This window comes from Entelurus aequoreus, linkage group LG06 (genome assembly GCF_033978785.1).
Source record: "Entelurus aequoreus isolate RoL-2023_Sb linkage group LG06, RoL_Eaeq_v1.1, whole genome shotgun sequence".
Classification (NCBI taxonomy): Eukaryota; Metazoa; Chordata; class Actinopteri; order Syngnathiformes; family Syngnathidae; genus Entelurus; species Entelurus aequoreus.
In genome coordinates, this window is record NC_084736.1 from 29,644,351 (window position 1) to 29,666,829 (window position 22,479).

At 36.9% G+C, this 22,479-nt stretch overlaps 1 protein-coding gene across 1 annotated transcript in view; it reads right to left on the reverse strand.

Annotated features, from left to right (window-relative positions):
• The window catches only part of LOC133652103 (sphingosine kinase 1), a 57,691-nt gene extending 42,552 nt beyond the window's left edge, over window positions 1–15,139 (reverse strand). The window contains exons 1-2 of the mRNA XM_062050486.1: window positions 15,046–15,139; window positions 14,056–14,625 (exon numbers count right to left, since the gene is read on the reverse strand). Of these exons, the coding sequence (XP_061906470.1) occupies window positions 14,056–14,470 (415 nt within the window). The 5' untranslated portion in view covers window positions 14,471–14,625; window positions 15,046–15,139. The remainder of the gene's footprint in view (window positions 1–14,055; window positions 14,626–15,045) is intronic.
• Window positions 15,140–22,479: the final 7,340 nt, after the last annotated feature.

Below are 22,479 nucleotides of genomic sequence, written 5' to 3' on the forward strand. Positions count from 1 at the left end.
GTTCTAATAATAATTCAAAACTGAATAATTTCTGGGGGGAACGTCCTCGTGAATATTTGAACACGAGGTAGTTCTCTATGGGAACATTTCACATAATGAATCAAGCCTATCACGACTTAAAGGGACATACTGACAGTGCCCCTGCTGGTAGCAGCTGTGTACTGCACTCAATTATGCCTTAGACGTGATGACTCAACACACACAAGCTGCCATATTATATTGACAGTAAGTACTACTTATTAGTGTCATCATGCCACACATAACATAGAAAGCATGCAGGATATATACAGTATGTGTACAGTATCGTGGGGAGAATAATCCATTTGATCGATTGTGGATCGATACATTTTCATTTTTAGCGATATCACAAGTCTTATTATCGATCACTTCGGAGGAAGTTTAAGCCCTGAAGAATTTTCTATGAGGAAGAAAAAAAACAAGTACATTTGTATTTCGTAACAAATCTTAGACATGTTTGATATTTAAGTGTAGACCAAATTGAACCGAATCGTGATTAACCGATTTAGAACTTTATGAATCGAAATCCGATTCGGGAAATTGGCCATGAAACCCAGCCCGAGTGTCCCGATGAAACATTGTCCCTCTAGAGCCCATTCCGATACTGAAGACTTAAGTATTGGCCGATATCGATATTAATTTGATACGACACTAGTGCTAGCTTGTATCATTTTGTAGCATGGGATGTTAAAAGAGGTTGGATCAAAGGAAACGAGTCGAACAGAGAACAAAGGTAGGCATGAAAAACACTAACCTATTCAGTATTAACCGTCTGGAATGGACTTTAAGTTGAAGTGGAGTGGTTTTGTATATTTGTCGACACGTAGAAGTCACAATGAGTCATGAAGTTAAGCTCATGACGCAGTCAATTGAATGATGCGGACCCTTTTGTTACTAGATACTTTATAATATGTCTTGGAGACTTTGTATGTGTAAGTAATATGTAACTATAATTACTTGATACTTAATTATATTGACAAATGTGCTGTTTTATTTTCAATAATAATTACCTATGTCTAGCTTGTGTGCTGTTGTGTGCTTAGCTGTTGTGTAGCTGCTAGCTGCCTATAGCCTAGCATGTTTACCTTTTGTAAATTACTTTTGTAAAATAGAAGACATTGTGTGCTTTTTGGAGGACATTTAAATGTTAACTTTGCACAATTAAACACACTATAGGACAGCTTGTATCGCACATGATATCACACACAAGTAAACACGCCGCACGACTACTTGTATCGCACATGATATCACACACAAGTAAGCACGCTGCAGGACTGCTTGTATCACACATGGTACCACACACAAGTAAACACCCCGCAGGGCTGCTTGTATCGCACATGATATCTCACACAAGTGAACACGCTGCAAGATTGCTTGTATCGCACATGATATTACACACAAGTAAGCATGTTGCGGGACTGCTTGTATCGCACATGGTATCACACACAAGTAAACACCCTGCAGAACTGCTCGTATCGCACATGATATCTCACACAAGTGAACACGCTGCACAATTTCTTGTATCGCACATGATATAACACACAAGTAAACACGCCGCAAGACTGCTTGTATCGCACATTATATCACACACAAGTAAACATGCAGCAGGACTGATTGTATCGCACATGATATCACATACAAGTAAAGACACTTCAGGGCTTCTTGTATCACACATGATATCACACACAAGTAAACACACTGCAGGGCTGCTTGTATCGCACATGATATCACACAAGTAAAAACACTGCAGGGCCACTTGTATCGCACATGATATCACATACAAGTAAAGACGCTTCAGGGCTGCTTGTATCGCACATGATATCACACACAAGTAAACACGCTGCAGGACTGCTTGTATCGCACATGATATCACATACAAGTAAAGACGCTTCAGGGCTGCTTGTATCGCACATGATATCACAAATAAGTAAACACGCTGCAGGACTGCTTGTATCGCACATTTTACATGCAAGTCGATATAACACAACACTTGTTTTTATTTGCTGATATCGGCCCGATGTTCGATATCAATATCAGATGGGAACGCCCCTAATATGAGGGAACATGAATGGATGAGTGGATTCTTATGGAATGTGCTGTTTGTCATTTGGCAGCTATCTGAGAAAATTCAAGTCATCTCCAGCAAAGCAGATGAGCAGAGACGTAATTAACTTGAGGATAAACACTGGACAGGGGATTAGGGACTCACGCTGACTTTCAAACGACCTCTGCAGAAGAGGCAGCGTCTATTTGGCTTTGGAATGCAAAGCGTGCTGATAAATGAATGAGACGCCCAAGAAAAGTGGAACAAGTCTGCATCAGACTCAGTGATTGGTGATATCTCAGCCTGCACACGTCCAAGATGCAGCTTTTTGGAGGACACAAGAAGGCACTCAGGTTACATCTGCTGCATGCACACACTTCCAACTAAACAGTCCACCTTTGCTTTTTCAACTATGGAGATTATGTTGTGTCTTTATTACAACAGCTTTGTTTCACACTGAATTTATTGCGTTTGCATTTTGTGAACTGAATTTTTTTGTACACCAAATTATGCTGACTATTTCGTTGAATAAAAAAATTGTGAGCAAAATGTGTGTTTAAAATTTCAGCTGATTATTATACAGTGCTTGAAAATTCAGAGCATGAATAATTGTTGCTTCAGAACTCAAGACTCACGATAAATTAAGACTGAATCACTCGATCCTTTCTCAGAACCAGTAAATGAGGTGCACATTTTTCTGCATTGATTTTTTTTTACACTCAATTTTTATACACTCAATTTCTATACACTCATTTTGTACACTTATACTCTCAATTGTTTACACTCAATTTTTATACACTCAAATGTTTTACCCTTACATTTTATAAACTCAATTTTTATACCAAATTTTTCTGAAATAAATTTTTTTTACACTCAATGTTTTGCAGTCAATTTTTCAACACTCATTTTTTTTCCACTTACATTTTATACACTGAATTTGTATGCAGTGAATTTTTTTTGCACCCAGTGTTTTTACACCAATTTTTTTACACTAAATGTTTATGCACTGAACTTTTTTACATTCAATTTGTATACACTGATTCTTTACACTCAATTGTTATGCACTTAACTTTTTAACACTGAATTTGTGTATACCAAATTTTTCTGAACTAAATGTTTTTAGAAAAAAAAAATTTAAACTGAAATTTTATACACTATATTTCTACACCAAATTTTTTTACACTCAATTTTAAGACACTCATTTTTATACACTGAATTTTTCTGCATTGACTTTATTTTACACTGAATTTTAGTTTTTACAATGAATTTTTAGACACCGAATTTTTATGCCACATTTTTCTGAAATACAATTTTTAACACTCAATATTTTGCACTCAATTTTTCGCAGTCATTTTTTTTACACTCAATTTCTATACAAAAAATTTTTACACTCAATTATATACACTCAATTTTTATACACTCATTTTTTACACTCAATTATATACACTCAATTTGTATGCACTAAATTTGTATACACTCAACTTTTTTACACTCAATTGTTACCCCTTAATTTTTTCAAAACTCAATTTTTTATACCAAATTTTTCAGATTTTTTTTTTTTACACTCAATATTTTGCACTCAATTTTTCTGCACTCATTTTTTTTCCACACATTTTTTTTACACTGAAATTGTGTACACTGAATTCGTACGCAGTGATTTCTTTTACACCCAGTTTTTTTTACACCAAATTTTTCACACTCAATTTTTATACACTCAATTTTTTACACTACATTTTTATACACTGATTTTTTACACTCAATTGTTATGCACTCAACTTTTTAACACTGAATTTTTGTAAACCAAATTTTTGTGAACTACCTTTTTTTTTACACACATTTTTTTTACACTGAAATTTCATACACTATATTTTTACACCAAATTTTGTACACTCAATTTTTAGACAATCATTTTCATACACTAATTTTTTCTGCATTGACTTTATTTTACACTGAATTTTAGTTTTTACACTGAATTTTTATACACTCAAATGTTTACACTGAATTATTAACCCTTATTTTTATACACTCAATGTTTTATAACAAATTTTTCTGAAATACATTTTTTACACTAAATATTTTGCACTACATTTTTCTGCACTCATTTTTTTCCACACATTTGTTTTACACTGAAATTTTATACACTGAATTCGTATGCAGTGAATTTTTTTTGCACCCAGTTTTTTTTACACCAAATTTTTTACACTCAATTTTTATGCACTGAACTTTTTTACACTCAATTTTTATACACTGATTTTTTACACTCAATTGTTATGCACTCAACTTTTTAACAGAATTTTTCTAAACCAAATCTTTGTGAACTAAATTTTTTTTACACACATTTTTTTTACACTGAAATTTTATACACAATATTTTTACACCAAATGTTTTACACTCAATTTTTAGACACTCGTTTTTATACACTAAATTTTTCTGCATTGACTTTATTTTACACTGATTTTTTGTTTTTACACTGAATTTTTATACACTTAAATTGTTACACACTATATTATGTATATTCATTGTAGCAATAACCAAAATATTGGCGCTCCATACGAGACAGTTCTGCACCACTACAAACAATGTTGACCCTTATTTTAATACATATATATTTTGCACTCAATTTTTCTGCACTCATTTTTGCCACACATTTTTTTCCACTGAATTTTATACACTGAATTCGTATGCATTGAATTTCTTTTTGCACCCAGTTTTTTTACACCCAATTTTTTACACTCAATTGTTATGCACTAAACTTTTTAACACTGAATTTTTGTATACCAAATTTTTCTGAACTAAATTTTTTTACACTGAAATTTTATACACTATATTTTTACACCAAATGTTTTACACTCAATTTTTATACACTGAATTTTTCTGCATTGACTTTATTTTACACTCAATTTTAGTTTTAAAACAATTTTTAGACACTGATTTTTTTTAAACTAGCTTTTTTACACTGACTTTTGACACATTGAATTTTAAAACACTGTATTTTAACAAACTCAATTTTTTAAACGCACACATTTTGATTCAATGAAACTCTCAGCATAATTTGATGTGGAAAAAAAAAAGAGGTCACACAATTTAAATGCAAATCTAGTTGGATAAATTCAGTGTAAAAAAAACAACAACTTATGTAATAAAGACACAAATGAACCTCCATTCAAACATCCTTTCTATTCTAAAAGGTAAAACACGCAGCAGACACTTCTTTAGTTATAGTGAGATTCGGGTAATTCTGCATTTTCACATGTAATAATCGGACATTGGGCTGTTTACATTGTATATTGTGTATATTCATTGTAGCAATAACCAAAATATTGGCGCTCCATACGAGACAGTTCTGCACCACTACAAACAATGTTAACACTTTCCATATTCCTGCTGTATGAGTGATGGAGTCATTAGCAAAGTAAACAGTTCCCTTATTGTTTACATGTTAATTGGCACCTGACTGTAATCCAGGATGAGACGCTAATGAGGCTGGAAGACAGCGGCGGCACGAGCAGACCTCGTTAGACGAAGCAGCAGCAAAGATAATCAGCGCCGTGTTTTGATGTGACTTTTTTTCCCCCTCACACGTCATCAATAAACCCTCGTGGGAAGTAACGACACAGATGAGTCAAGTTTGAGCAGCAACGCTCTTGTTGACGTTGGGAATGTAAACAAACTGGCTGGACTTAAGTATTGGGACACCCTAACAAGGCCTTTTGGATGTAAGATTAGGGACTGGGCGATACGGCTGAAAACTGTATCACGATGTAAGTGTTTTGTATTGGTCGATATCGATAATTATTGATATTCTTATGATTTATCCAAAATAAGGACCTGGAGAAAACAATATTAAATGTAAACATTTGTATTTCTAATGTAACCTTCCTCTGATTATAATCCCCTCAACTATCAAGGCAGAAAGGAAATGTCAACACAAGCATGTTGAAAACAAACAAAATAGTAAAATCACATTGAACACTTAACAATAAGCTCTTAAAATGAAGGTGCAAGAATAAGGAATATGTAAGAAATGTTTCATAAAGTGTAAGAAAATAGTGCAAAGTGTGGAAATGTAAACATAGAGAAACCTGAGGAGAACTATTTTCTGCAGGTTTAGTGGCAGGAAGTTACAGCTGTGCTCTAAAGGGTGAGCGCGGCTAAGGTGGTGTGGTATTAGCGGTCTTTCCTTGCATCATTTACGGACCACATTGGTCTGACTACGGTCAGACCAACATCCAAAAAAAGTGCGATACTGTCCAGGTGACTTTTCCTCTTTTATCCACAATTTCATCTTGTTGACTTTCTCTTCTCACTCCATGCAAAGAATCAACCAAACTTGATAGTAGATATTGTTACCTGATTGGCTGTTAGCGTGTGACTCCCACACTGATCAGTGATCACTTCCTGCGTTGGTCGGTTACCAGAGAGTGAGTACATTTGTTCACGCAACCAACCTTGCTTCCGTTCTCTCGCATTCTTCCAACAAAGACGAAAAGACGAGTTGGGCTTGGCTACAGAGCTCCAACTGTCGGCTTTATTATAAGAAAATGGAAGAGTTTGGGAACAACAGCAACTCAGCCACCAAGTGGTAGGCCACGTAAACTGACAGAGAGGGGTCAGCGGATGTTTTACACATTTTTTTCTAATTAATAATGATTATGTGTCTATCACGTAACCTGAAAAACAGGCTTGTAGGGATGATATAGCCTCTTGTGTTTTTTCCTGACCTAACGTATATATATATATATACATATATATATATATATATATATATATATATATATATATATATATATATATATATATATATATATATATATATATATATATATATATATATATATATATATATATATATATATATATATATATATATATATATATATATATATATGTATACAGTATATATATATATATATATATATATATATATATATGGCCACCCATCCAAATGATGAGAATCAGGTGTCCTAATCACTTGGCCCGGCTACAGGTGCACAAAATCAAGCACTTAGGCATGGAGACTGTTTCTACAAACATTTGTGAAAGAATGGGCTGCTCTCAGTGATTTCCAGCGTGGAACTGTCATAGGATGCCACCTGTGCAACTAATCCAGTCGTGAAATTCCATCGCTCCTAAATATTCCAAAGTCAACTGTCGGCTTTATTATAAGAAAATTTGGGAACAACAGCAACTCAGCCACCAAGTGGTAGGCCACGTAAACTGACAGAGAGGGGTCAGCGGATGCTGAAGCGCATAGTGTAAAGACTTTCTGCACAGTCAGTTGCTACAGAGCTCCAAACTTCATGTGGCCTTCCAATTAGCCCACGTACAGTATGCAGAGAGTTTCATGGAATGGGTTTCCATGGCCGAGCAGCTGCGTCTAAGCCATATATCGCCAAGTCCAATGCAAAGCGTGGGATGCAGTGGTGTAAAGCTTGTCGCCACTGGACTCTAGAGCAGTGGAGACGCCTTCTCTGGAGTGATGCATCACGCTTTTCCATCTGGCACTCTGATGGACGAGTCTGGGTTTGGAGGTTGCCAGGAGAACGCTACATTTCGGACTGCATTATGCCGAGTATGACATTTGGTGGAGGAGGAATTATGGTGTGGGGTTGTTTTTCAGGAGTTGGGCTTGGCCCCTTAGTTCCAGTGAAAGGAACTTTGAATGCTCCAGGATACCAAAACATTTTGGACAATTCCATGCTCCCAACCTTGTGGGAACAGTTTGGAGCGGGCCCCTTCCTCTTCCAACATGACTGTGCACCAGTGCACAAAGCAAGTTCCATAAAGACATGGATGACAGAGTCTGGTGTGGATGAACTTGACTGGCCTGCACAGAGTCCTGACCTGAACCCGATAGAACACCTTTGGGATGAATTAGAACGGAGACTGGGAGCCAGGCCTTCTCGACCAACATCAGTGTGTGACCTCACCAATGCGCTTTTGGAAGAATGGTGGAAAATTCCTATGAACACACTTCGCAACCTTGTGGACAGCCTTCCCAGAAGAGTTGAAGATGTAATAGCTGCAAAAGGTAGACCAACATCATATTGAACCCTATGGGTTAGGAATGGGATGGCACTTCAAGTTCATATGTGAGTCAAGGCAGGTGGCCAGATACTTTTGGCAATATAGTGTATATATATATATATATATATATATATATATATATATATATATATATATATATATATATATATATATATATATATATATATATATATATATATATATATATATCAGTGTTTCCCATAAACTGCCAAGATACCTGTGGCGGTGGGGGCGTGGCTATGGGCGTGGTCACCATGACATCATCGAGTAACTAGCATAATTTACAACAATGATATGATTTTCTCTAAAAAGGCTCAAAAAATGTATACTTACTAATTAATAATAACAGTTTTGTTTTAAACGTCCATCCATCCATCCATCCATCCATTTTACAATGTACAATATACAGATTTGAACAATAAGTTATTCACTGAAATATATTTATTAATTGTGGTTCTTACAAAAAATATATCTTATAAAATATAAAAGCTAAAATGTCTCTTAAAGCTCTGCCCCTTTAATTAGTGCATACTAAATAATTTAACTTTAGCCTACTACTACAACCATATTATTTACCAGCAACATAAAGTGAAACAGAGGCAGAGGTGTCCTGCCACAGTCAGTAACAAATAAACAGAAAACAGTAGTGGTCAAATACAAATAAGGCAACAAGAGAAGTATCCCACACTTCTCTTTTGTAAAGTAAATCTGAACAGCCTATATGGGCATCTACATCAACTATATGATTTGCCTGAGAAGCTGGACAGGACAAAAAAAAATAAAAAAAAAGAATGTGTGGGAAACACTGTATAAATATATATATATATATATATATATATATATATATATATATATATATATATATATATATATATATATACATACAGTATTTATATATATATATATACATATATATATATATATATATAAATAATGTATTTATATATATATATATACATATATATATATATATATATAAATAATGTATGTATGTATATATATATATATATATATATATATATATATATATATATATATATATATATATATATATATATATATATATATATATATATATATATATATATATATATATTAGGGCTGCAACTAAGGATTAATTTGATCATCGATTAATCTGTCGATTATTACTTCGATTAATCGATTAATAATCGGATAAAAGAGACAAACTACATTTCTATCCTATCCAGTATTTTATTGAAAAAAAACCAGCATACTGGCACCATACTTATTGTGATTATTGTTTCTCAGCTATTTGTAAATGTTGCAGTTTATAAATAAAGGTTTATTAAAAAAATAAATAATAATAATAATATTTTTATTTTTTAAATTTAAAAAAAAAAAAAGCCTCTGTGCATGCGCATAGCATAGATCCAACGAATCGATGACTAAATTAATCGGCAACTATTTTTATAATCGATTTTAATCGATTTAATCGATTAGTTGTTGCAGCCCTAATATATATATATATATATATATATATATATATATATATATATATATATATATATATATATATTAGGGCTGCAACAACTAATCGATTAAATCGATTAAAATCGATTATAAAAATAATATTAATATATATATATATATATATATATATATATATATATATATATATATATATATATATATATATATATATATATATATATATATATATATATATATATATACATATATATATATATATATATATACATTTATATGTATACATATACATATACAGGTACTGTATATATATATATATATATATATATATATATATATATATATATATATATATATATATATATATATATATATATATATATCACATTATATATATATACATACATATACATACATATATACACATATACATATATATGCATATATACATATATATATGCATATATACACATATATTATATTATATTGAAGAGGTGCAACATCAAACCCTACGAACTTGAGACAGCTGCAGCCAATCGATCGCTGTGGCGCTCGCTATGCCATGACGGGGTCATGTATCTGGAGGAGTGTCGGAACCAACACCGGAGGGATCAGCGGTAGGCGAAGACACCACCATGCAGTTCCAGAACCATCCCAGCCCCCTGATCCAGGCCTGACATGTCCCCACTGTGGCAGGACGTGTGGTTCCAGGATCGGACTTCATAGTCATATGGAGTGGCATCGTCGTCAGCAACGATAGCCACCGACCAGAGCAACAAAATGGAAGCTACGTCATCTTCGACTACGATGGACCGCCTAAGCAAGTAAGCATACACATATACATATATACATATAATATATATAAATGTATATATATATATATACATATATGTGTGTATATTTATATATATATACACATATATACAGTATATATATACATATATGTGTGTGTGTATATATATATATATATACATATATGTGTGTGTATGTATATATATATATATATATATATATATATATATATATATATACATACACACACACATACATATATATATATATATATAAATGTATCGCGCAGCCCCAATAATAATAATAATATTGATGTATTGTTGTGATTTCTATTATCCACTGATGATATAGTGTTATGTCATATTTATAATAATATTTAAAGGCCTACTGAAATGATAACCGCTAGCGCTAGCCGAAGTTAAAGGCCTACTGAAATGAATTTTTTTATTTAAACGGGGATAGCAGATCCATTCTATGTGTCATACTTGATCATTTCGCGATATTGCAATATTTTTGCTGAAAGGATTTAGTATAGAACAACGACGATAAAGTTCGCAACTTTTAGTCTCTGATAAAAAAAAGCCTTGCTCCTACCGGAAGTAGCGTGACGACACCGGAGGAAGGACTGCTCATATTTTCCTATTGTTTACACCAGCAGCGAGAGATTCGGACCGAGAAAGCGACGATTACCCCATTAATTTGAGCGAGGATGAAAGATTTGTGGATGAGGTACGTTAGAGTGAAGGACTAGAATGCAGTGCAAGACATATCTTTTTTTGCTCTGACCGTAACTTAGGTACAAGCTGGCTCATTGGATTCCACACTCTCTCCTTTTTCTATTGTGGTTCACAGATTTGTATTTTAAACCACCTCGGATACTATATCCTCTTGAAAATGAGAGTCGAGAACGTGAAATGGACATTCACAGTGACTTTTATCCCCACGACAATACATCGGCGAAGCTCTTTAGCTACAGAGCTAACGTGATAGCATCGGGCTCAAATGCAGATAGAAACAAAATATATAAATCCCTGACTGGAAGGATAGACAGAAGATCAACAATACTATTAAACCATGGACATGTAAATACACGGTTAATGCTTTCCAGCCTGGCAAAGGTTAACAATGCTGTTGCTAACGACGCCATTGAAACTAACTTAGCAACCGGACCTCACAGAGCTATGCTAAAAACATTAGCTATCCACCTACGCCAGCCAGCCCTCATCTGCTCACCTGCGTTCCAGCGATCGACGGTGCGACGAAGGACTTCACCCGATCACAGATGCGGTCGGCGAGACGGAGGAAGTTAAGGTGAGTTCGGCGGCTAGCGAGTCTGCTATCCATCTCTGTCCTCCTGGCTGTGTTGCTGTAGCCCGCCGCTAATACACCGATCCCACCTACAACTTTCTTCTTTGCAGTCTCCATTGTTCATTAAACAAATTGCAAAATATTCACCAACACAGATGTCCAGAATACTGTGGAATTTTGAAATGAAAACAGAGCTTTTTTGTATTGGATTCAATTGGGTACCAATACTTCTGTATCAACCGTTGACGTCACACGCATACGTCATCATATCTAGACATTTTCAACCAGAAGTGTGGCGGGAAATTTAAAATTGCACTTTATAAGTAAACCCGGCCGTATTGGCATGTGTTGCAATGTTAAGATTTCATCATTGATATATAAACTATCAGACTGCGTGGTCGGTAGTAGTGGGTTTCAGTAGGCCTTTAAGTGAGCAATGACAGGTTATACAATTATTTAAAAATGCATACATGGTTACTTTGTACTGAATTCGTCGACACTTTTTTGTAAAAACAAAACAAAACAAATTTTTTTTACAAAACAAAACTAATTTATTTCTATTTTTAATCTGGGTTTTTAAGATATTTTCTAAATGTATTTTTTATCTAGATACGTGGGGGGCTTCAGGGGTCTTGTGAATCTGGGAGCTCAGAATTTGGTGCTCCGCCCCTGCTATGAGGTGTGGTTCTAGATGGCTAAAAAACGAGTAGAGCAGGTTTTGGGAATGCAAACTAGTTTTCCCGAGAGAGAGAAGTCGTTGGTTTGTTAAAAATGCTGAAATAAAACCGATTATTGGATGTCCTGTATGGAAGTAGAATTGTCTCACATCAACTTATATATCAATATGATATTAATACCTATGCATATATTAATAAATATACAAATACAAATGGGATATACAAATAAATAAATAATTTGTATCAATAAACGCGTACTGGTAAATATATTTTTGAGATTGGAAAACATATACAAATAAAATGTATAAATATAAAAATGTGACATACAAATAAATCAAGAATTTGTATAAATAAACAACGACGTCTGGCAACATCCAAAATATCTAACGAAGTAAAAGTGGAAGTAGGAGAAAAAAAAGATCCTCCAGTAATCTACAGATACAGCATTTCAGTACTACTACTACTAGTGAAGTAGGTCTTAATAGAAGCAGTAGAAGCATTTAAGTCCCATCTTAAAACTCATTTGTATGCTCTAGCCTTTAAATAGACTCCCTTTTTAGACCAGTTGATCTGCCGTTTCTTTTCTTTTCTTTTCTCCTCTGCTCCCCTCTCCCTTATGGAGGGGGAGTTGCACAGGTCCGGTGGCCACGGATGAAGTGCTGGTTGTCCAGAGTCGGGACCCGGGGTGGACTGCTAGCCTGTGCATCGGTTGGGGACATCTCTACGCTGCTGACCCGTCTCCGCTCGGGATGGTTTCCTGCTGGCCCCACTATGGACTGGACTTTCGCTGATGTGTTGGATCCGCTGTGGACTGGACTTACACAATATTATGTCAGACCCACTCGACATCCATTGCTTTCGGTCTCCCCTAGAGGAGGGGGGGGTTACCCACATATGCGGTCCTCTCCAAGGTTTCTCATAGTCATTCACATTGACGTCCCAATGGGGTGAGTTTTTCCTTGCCCGTATGTGGGCTCTGTACCGAGGATGTCGTTGTGGCTTGTGCAGCCCTTTGAGACACTTGTGATTTAGGGCTATGTAAATAAACATTGATTGATTGATTGATAATAGCCTTGGCCTTAGCTCTACTTCGTTAGCTGCTAGCTAGCTAACGTTGCCAGACGTCGTCGTCACATCAACACCTGTAAAAGCTGAGTGACTGACTAAACTATCTAGTAGATACAACAATGGCACTACTACCCATCCATTTAATCCACCATATGATCCTCCCTAGTGTGCCTCTGATTGGCTCGCCAGTGTCTGACTATGTCTGTGACCCAGACCGCTCTGGCTGCAGTGCCCTCTGCTGGTTGTGGTTTGTGGGAGTGTGGGAGGAATGTCTCATCAACACAAAAGCAAAAAAGCGATCCACATATGCAAATTCAATACAAATGCAAACACAAAATCAAACATATTTATATTCAAATCTCCAAAATATATTTATACAAATTCTTGATTTATTTGTATGTCACATTTTTATATTTATACATTTTATTTGTATATATTTTCAAATCTCAAAAATATGTCTACAAATACGCGTTTATTTATACAAATTATTTATTTATTTGTATATCACATTTGTATTTGTATATTTATTACTATATGCATATGTATTAATATCATATTGATATATATATATATATATATAAGTTGATGTGAGACATTTCTACTTCCATAGTCCTGCACATGAAATAAAGTAGAAAAGGTGTCCTTGCTCACCATCTCTCCGAGGCGCCTGGAGCACCGCGGCGTCCCGGATGGCGCGCGCCCACCTCTCCGCCTCTCGCAGGTTGGCCGCGGCGTCCTGGACCAGCGCCACCCTGAAGCACTGCTCCAACCGCTGCCGGGCCACGCCGGCGCTCATCCAGCGCCGCTTGAACGGGTAGAAATAGGCGCGGAAGTAGGCGCCCGCGTCCGCGCTGTCCTGCGCTCGCTGCGCCCGGCAACCGACGCAGTCCGCCAGGTTAAAGACCACCTTCGTCCTGCCGGGGGACGACGAGATCCTCTGGACGGTCAGGGCGCCCTCCGTCAGGCTCACCGAGTACCGGACCTTGTCGTCGAGCGTGTCCGTAAACTCCCCGTAGAGCATGCCCACCAAGCCGTTCCGCGGGCGGGGAGGCTCGTCTTTCTCCATCCCGGCCCGGCCGGAGCGAGGCTGGCAGCGTGGTACTCGAACACCGACTCCCAAGTCCGAGGGAGTGCAAGTCGAAGCTGCTGCGGGACGCTGAGCACGGGGACACGCTATGCCTTGTCTGGGTCGTTGTCTCCCTCTGGAGGCTACAAGTGGGACTGCACAACACTCATATGAATTATTGACATACAATCCAGTGTTTTCCAACCACTGTGCGGCGAGATATTGCCTGGTGGGCCGTGGAAAATTATGCAACTTCACCTAACTCAGGGGTCGGCAACCCAAAATGTTGAAAGAGCCATATTGGACCAAAAATACAAAAACAAATCTGTCTGGAGCCGCAAAAAATTAAAAGCCATATTACATACAGATAGTGTGTCATGAGATATAAATTGAATTAAGATGACTTAAAGGAAACTAAATGACCTCAAATATAGCTACAAATGAGGCATAATGCTGCAATATGTACATATAGCTAGCCTAAATAGCATGTTAGCATCGATTAGCTTGCAGTCATGCACTGACCAAATATGTCTGACTAGCACTCCACACAAGTCAATAACATCAACAAAACTCACCTTTGTGCCTTCACGCACAACGTTAAAAGTTTGGTGGACAGAATGAGACAGAAAAATAAGTGGCATAAAACACGTCCTAGAAAGTCGGAGAAAGTTATACTTGTAAAAAAACTACGGTGAGTTCAAGGACCGCCAAAATTAGTAGGACAAAAACGGCGCTCGCCAAATACTCGAATCAGTGAAGCATGTTTAATATAAACTGTGATTTATAACAATTAGGGAGGTTTGCGTCATGTTTGTCCTCCTACGGAAACCATATTAAAACAAAAACTTTTTTTTTTTCCTCATCTTTTTCCATTTTTCATACATTTTTAAAAAAGCTCCTGAGAGCCACTAGGGCGGCGCTAAAGAGCCGCATGCGGCTCTAGAGCCGCGGGTTGCCGACTCCTGACCTAACTGGTCCAAAAAATATTTTTTTGCAAATTAATAATTATAAACTGCAAATAATGTGCCGTTGCTCTGTGTCTGTGCTGTGAAGATGTAATACTCCATGTCAGTAGGTGAAGTGAAGTGAATTATATTTACATAGCGCTTTTGTCTAGTGACTCAAAGCGTGTTTACATAGTGAAACCCAATATCTAAGTTACCATTTAAACTTCGGTGTCTTGTTCACGAGTGAGGGAAGAGTGGATCGTGAGATCGACAGGCGGATCGGTGCGGCGTCTTCAGTAATGTGGACGCTGTATCGATCCGTTGTGGTGAAGAAGGAGCTGAGCCGGAAGGCAAAGCTCTCAATTTACCGGTCTATCTACGTTCCCATCCTCACCTATGGTCATGAGCTTTGGGTTATGACCGAAAGGACAGGATCACGGGTACAAGCGGCCGAAATGAGTTTCCTCCACCGGGTGGCAGGGCTCTCCCTTAGAGATAGGGGGAGAAGCTCTGTCATCCGGAGGAGCTCAAAGTAAAGCCTCTGCTCCTCCATATCTTCACCACTGCTTAATTCCTCTTCGGGGTTGTGGACGGCTGAGCAGCGCTTTATAGCGGCAGCCGGCCTCCAGGGCGCCAAATCCCCCCCCCCCCCTGTTGCGAGTTGTTGTGATTACATGTATCATGTTTATGTGTGCTATGCTATGTGAGGTTTTTTTCCTTGGACTCAGTCTGGACCCCTCCCGAGGGTCCAGCCTTAGACCGATACTATTTTTACTCTTCCCCTTTCCCAATGTCACCTTTTTCCCACCTTTTTAAGGAGCGCTGTAAGTGGCTGATCCGTTGCCGGTCCCGTCTTGTCCCCTTGTAACGTATGTCTGCTCTTAGTGGGACTGTGCCGAAAATGAAATTTCAGTTCTTATGTGTCTTGTACATGTTAAAGAATGGACAACAATAAAGCATCTTGAATCTTGAATCTTAATATACTAGTGTGCCGCGGCACAGTGGTTGAAAAACACTGCAATAACCAACACAATTTACACAAAAAATAGGATATTTTCAAGTAGAAGTACAAACCCCGTTTCCATATGAGTTGGGAAATTGTATTAGATGTAAATATAAACGGAATACAATGATCTGCACATCCTTTTCAGCCCATATTCAATTGAATGCACTACAAAGACAAGATATTTGATGTCCAAACTCATAAACTTTTTTTTTTTTTGCAAATAATAATTAACTTAAAATTTCATGGCTGCAACACATGCCAAAATAGTTGGGAAAGGGCATGTTCCTTTTCACAACACTCAGTAAACGTTTGGGAACTGAGGAGACACATTTTTTAAGCTTCTCAAGTGGAATTATTTCCCTATTCTTGCTTGATGTACAGCTTAAGTTGTTCAACAGTCCGGGGGTCTCCGTTGTGGTATTTTAGGCTTCATAATGAGCCACACATTTTCAATGGGAGACAGGTCTGGACTACAGGCAGGCCAGTCTAGTACCCGCACTCTTTTACTATGAAGCCACGTTGATGTAACACGTGGCTTGGCATTGTCTTGCTGAAATAAGCAGGGGCGTCCATGGTAACGTTGCTTGGATGGCAACATATGTTGCTCCAAAACCTGTATGTACCTTTCAGCATTAATGGGGCCTTCACAGATGTGTAAGTTACCCATGTCTTGGGCACTAATACACCCCCATACAATCACAGATGCTGGCTTTTCAACTTTGCGCCTATAACAATCCGGATGGTTCTGTTCCTCTTTGGTCCGGAGGACACGACGTCCACAGTTTCCAAAAACAATTTGAAATGTGGACTCGGCAGACCACAGAACACTTTTCCACTTTGTATCAGTCCATCTTAGATGAGCTCAGGCCCAGCAAAGCCGACGGCGTTTCTGGGTGTTGTTGATAAACGTTTTTTTCGCCTTGCATAGGAGAGTTTTAACTTGCACTTACTGATGTAGCGACCAACTGTAGTTACTGACAGTGGGTTTCTGAAGTGTTCCTGAGCCCATGTGGTGATATCCTTTACACACTGATGTCACTTGTTGATGCAGTACAGCCTGAGGGATCAAAGGTCACGGGCTTAGCTGCTTACGTGCAGTGATTTCTCCAGATTCTCTGAACCCTTTGATGATATTACGGACCGTAGATGGTGAAATCCCTAAATTCCTTGCAATAGCTGGTTGAGAAAGGTTTTTCTTAAACTGTTTGCGACCCCGAAGGGATTAAGCGGTAGAAAATGGATGGATGGATGTTCAACAATTTGCTCACGCATTTGTTGACAAAGTGGTGACCCTCGCCCCATCCTTGTTTGTGAATGACTGAGCATTTCATGGAATCTACTTTTATACCCAATCATGGCACCCACCTGTTCCCAATTTGCCTGTTCACCTGTGGGATGTTCCAAAAGAGTGTTTCATGAGCATTCCTCAACTTTATCAGTATTTATTGACACTTTTCCCAACTTCTCTGTCACGTGTTGCTGGAATCAAATTCTAAAGTTAATGATTATTTGAGAAAAAAAAAAGTTTATCAGTTTGAACATCAAATATATCAAATATTGTCTTTGTAGCATATTCAACTGAATATGGGTTGAAAAGGATTTGCAAATCATTGCATTCCGTTTATATTTAATGTATTAGCTCCATTTTACACCACGTCTATGTTTGACAAAAAGTTACATTCCCGCTCTAAAACAATGCTGCTACTTAGTTAGCTAGTTAGCCTGAAATGCATCATGAAGGTCCTGGTTATTTATAAAGTTAAATGTGCACTCTTTTTTTACAATTTGCTATCTTTGGGGTTACTTCCTCCTGGAGCATCAGCTGTGTTTCTCACTTAACACATGGAGGAGAACAGGAGCTGAGCTCATTCACGTATGACTATCATCACCAATAGCCAACATGATCCACAACATCCTCTAGTATACCTTTAAATCTTTCATATACACACACATATATATATACATATATATATATATATATATATATATATGTATATATATATATATATATATATATATATATATATATATATATATATATATATATATATATATATATATATATATATATATATATATATATATATATATATATACAGTTGTGCTCATAAGTTTACATACACTGGGAGAATTTATGATTTCTTGGCCATTCTTCAGAGAATATGAATGATAACACAAAAACCTTTCTTCCTCTCATGCTTAATAGTTGTGAGAAGCTAGTTATTGGCAAACAACTGTTTACTCTTTTTAAATCAAAATGACAAAAGAAAGTACCCAAATGACCCTGATCAAAAGTTTACATACCCCAGTGACTTTGATCTGATAACATGCACAAAAGTTGACACAAACAGGTTTGAATGGCTAATCAAGGTTCCAATCCTCACCTGTGACCTGTTTGTTTGTAATTAATGTGTGTGTATAAAAGGTCAGTGAGTTTCCGGGCTTCTGACAGACCATTGCATCTTTCATCCAATGCTGCACAGATATTTCTGGATTCTGAGTCCTGGGGAAGGCAAAATAATTGTCAAAGGATCTGCGGGAAATGGTAATTGAACTGCATAAAATAGGAAAGGGGTATAAAAAGATATCCAAGGAATTGAGAATGCCAATCAGCAGTGTTCAAACGCTGATTAAGAAGTGGAAAATGAGGGATTCAGGTAGACCAGCAAAGATTTCAGCCACAACAGCCAGGAAAATTGTTCGAGATGCAAAGAAAAATCCACAAATAACTTCATCTGAAATACAGGACTCTCTGAAAAATTGTGGTGTGGCTGTTTCAAGATGCACAATAAGGAGGCAACTGAAGAAAAATGGGCTGCATGGTCGAGTGGCCAAAAAGTACAATTTTGGTCTCATCACTCCAGATTACTTTGTTCCAGAAGTTTTGAGGCTTGTCTCTGTGTTGTTTGGCGTAATGTAAGCGGGATACTTTGTGACATATGCGCAGAAATGTCTTTCTTCTGGCGACACGACCATCCAGCACATTTTTCTTCAAGTGCCTCCTTATTGTGCATCTTGAAACAGCCACACCACAATTTTTCAGAGAGTCCTGTATTTCAGCTGAAGTTATTTGTGGATTTTTCTTTGCATCTCAAACAATTTTCCTGGCAGTTGTGGCTGAAATATTTGCTGGTCTACCTGAATCCCTCATTTTCCACTTCTTAATCAGCGTCTGAACACTGCTGATTGGCATTCTAAATTCCTTGGATATATATATATATATATATATATATATATATATATATATATATATATATATATATATATATATATATATATATATATATATATATATATATATATATATATATATATGTATCAGTGGCGTGCAGTCACTAGAGGCAGGGGAGGCGGGGGCCTCACCTGCCATCATGGAAAGAAAAAAAATTTAAAAAGAAAAAAATAATAATTAAATTGTTATTTGTATCCAGTGATTATACTAAAGTTATTTTCCATTTAACTTCACCAGTTTTAGATTATTTTTATTTTTATTTTCACATTTGCCGTTCAAATACTGAGAAGAGACGGTGCGGTGATCAGCAGCCAGTTGAGGCACGTCACTGATTTGTGCCTCAACATGGATTGTGCACAATGACTCGGCTAACTGCTGAGCTGCTGTGCAGTGAGACTGTATTGCTATATGAATTATATCAGCTAACTAAACTATGGCATAGTTTAGTTAGCTGGGGTATATAATGTACAGTGTATTTTGTCAACAACTGTATGTGTGTAACGTATTTCTTGTGCTGAGCATTCATAAAACTGCTGCAAAAAACGTACTGTCTGTCGCAGTAATCCGGCCTCCTGGTGGTAGAGGGCGGTAGTGATCCCAGAGATCATTCCTCGGCCGCAGAAGAAGAAAAAAAGAAAAAAAAGTTAGCAATAAGTGCGGCGATTGTTTATTTCCTCTCACCTGAACTTTTATTAAAAACATGGAGGATTACATATGTAAAATAAAACAGTTTTCTGAACTGGACTTTCAATCGAAGCAGGAGGTAATAATTAAAGGTAGACCAACGCCGGAGCTAAAAGGTTTGCTTTTGACTTCGGGACAGAAGACCCGTTCTTTTCAAACGGCGTGGTACACAAAGGCTGGCTGTGTGGATGTCCAGCAAGAAAGGTAAGACCATAATAATGTTTTTTTTTATTAAACAGGCTTTTTTGTGTGCTACAGTTGTGTAAAGAATGCTGGTATGAGCTTTTAAACATAACCCGTTAACTGCTGCCAATCACATGGTGAATAAGATACTATATAGGGTTCATATGTTTGTAAATCTGACTGTGATGAAGTCAGTGCCTCACCAGACATTAACCTCACCGCACGCCACTGATATATATATATATATATATATATATATATATATATATATATATATATATATATATATATATATATATATATATATATATATATATATATATATATATATATATAAGCCAAATTATCCCGATCCAGATATTACTTTAATTCAAGTAATTAAGTAATATTTCCAGGGCTTGAATTTACAACCATTTTAGTCACATATGAGCCCAAAATGTAATCTGTGCAACTTCAAAATATTTGGGAACAAACAATTATTGTATTGTGAACGAAAGTCGTGGCAATAGCCTCTATGTTGTGAATGAATAACATAGAGGCTAATGCCACGACTTTCATTGTGTTTCAGTGTATCTTGAAGGATCATGCAAGTAATTGTTTCTTGTTGATGCTGTAAACAAAATGTCACTGTGCAAACCCATGTTTGTTGTTGTACTGAACACAGATTGAAAATAAACCCACGGAAATAATAATAATAACAATGAATAATTTCTAAGTCTTTGTTAGCCGTTTGTGAAGTTTTGTGCTTGTGCGCTACGTTCGCTCGCCTCCTGTGCATCTCCTGGGGGCTAAGCCCCCCCTGTCCTTAAAAGCTAGTGACGCCCCTGTGTGGTATTATTCAAAACTAATGTAAAGTATCAAAAAAGGGAAGAATAAGTGATTATTACATTTTAACAGACGTGTAGATAGAACATGTTGAAAGAGAAAGTAAGCAGATATTAACAGTAAATGAAAAAGTAGTTTAATAATTAATTGTCTACCACTTGTCCTTAATAATGTTGACAAAATAATAGAATGATAAATGACACAATATGTTACTGCATACGTCAGCAGACTAATTAGGAGCTTTTGTTTGTTTACTTACTACTAAAAGACAAGTTGTCTAGTATGTTCACTATTTTGTTTAAGGACTTAACTGCAATAATAAACATATGTTACACATTTGCATTGCTCACATGATTAAAAAAAAAAGATACTTACCCTAAGATTTGTTGTTAAAATAAAGTTAATAATGCAATTTTTTTGTGGTCCCCTTTATTAAGAAAAGTACCGAAAAGTACTGAAATAATTTTAGTACTGGTACCAAAATTGTGGTATCTTTACAACACTAATATACATATATAATATATATATATTTTATATATTTGAAAGATACATCTCCTGGATGCACTGGGACACATCATCAGTGATGTATCCTGGATTCATCGGGTGTTTCGGGTCTCACAACATCATACACCCTCGTCCAGGCGACCCGGCCGGGGTGATCAAGTCCCTGCTTGTGTCCCAGTAGCAACCCACGGATCTGCCCTTTTCAGCCACAACCACCTCGTGGCTTTCTCTGCCGCTTCACTTGCGGATTGAATGGCACTGCTTTTGGCCGCCCCTGTGACTCCCAATCGGCCAAGCACTTTGCAGAGGGAGCGTCCTGCAAAGCCACGGCAGCCAACTTCTATTGGCCCATAGAAAGTCCTCCAGCCCCTGCCCCTGCAGTCCTCCACCAGCTCCTGGTACTTGGCACGTTTCCTTTCGTTGGCTTCCTCAATCCGCTCCTCCCAAGGCACTGTTAGTTCCAGCATGATGAGGTGTTTTGAAGCCTCTGAAATGATGATCATGTCTGGCCGTAGAGATGTTTTTACAATGTGCTGGGGGAACCTCAGTTGTTTTCCCAGGTCAACATGTTGCTGCCAACCAGCGGCTGTGTGAAGGAGTCCTGTTGTTGTCTTTGGACGTGCACAAG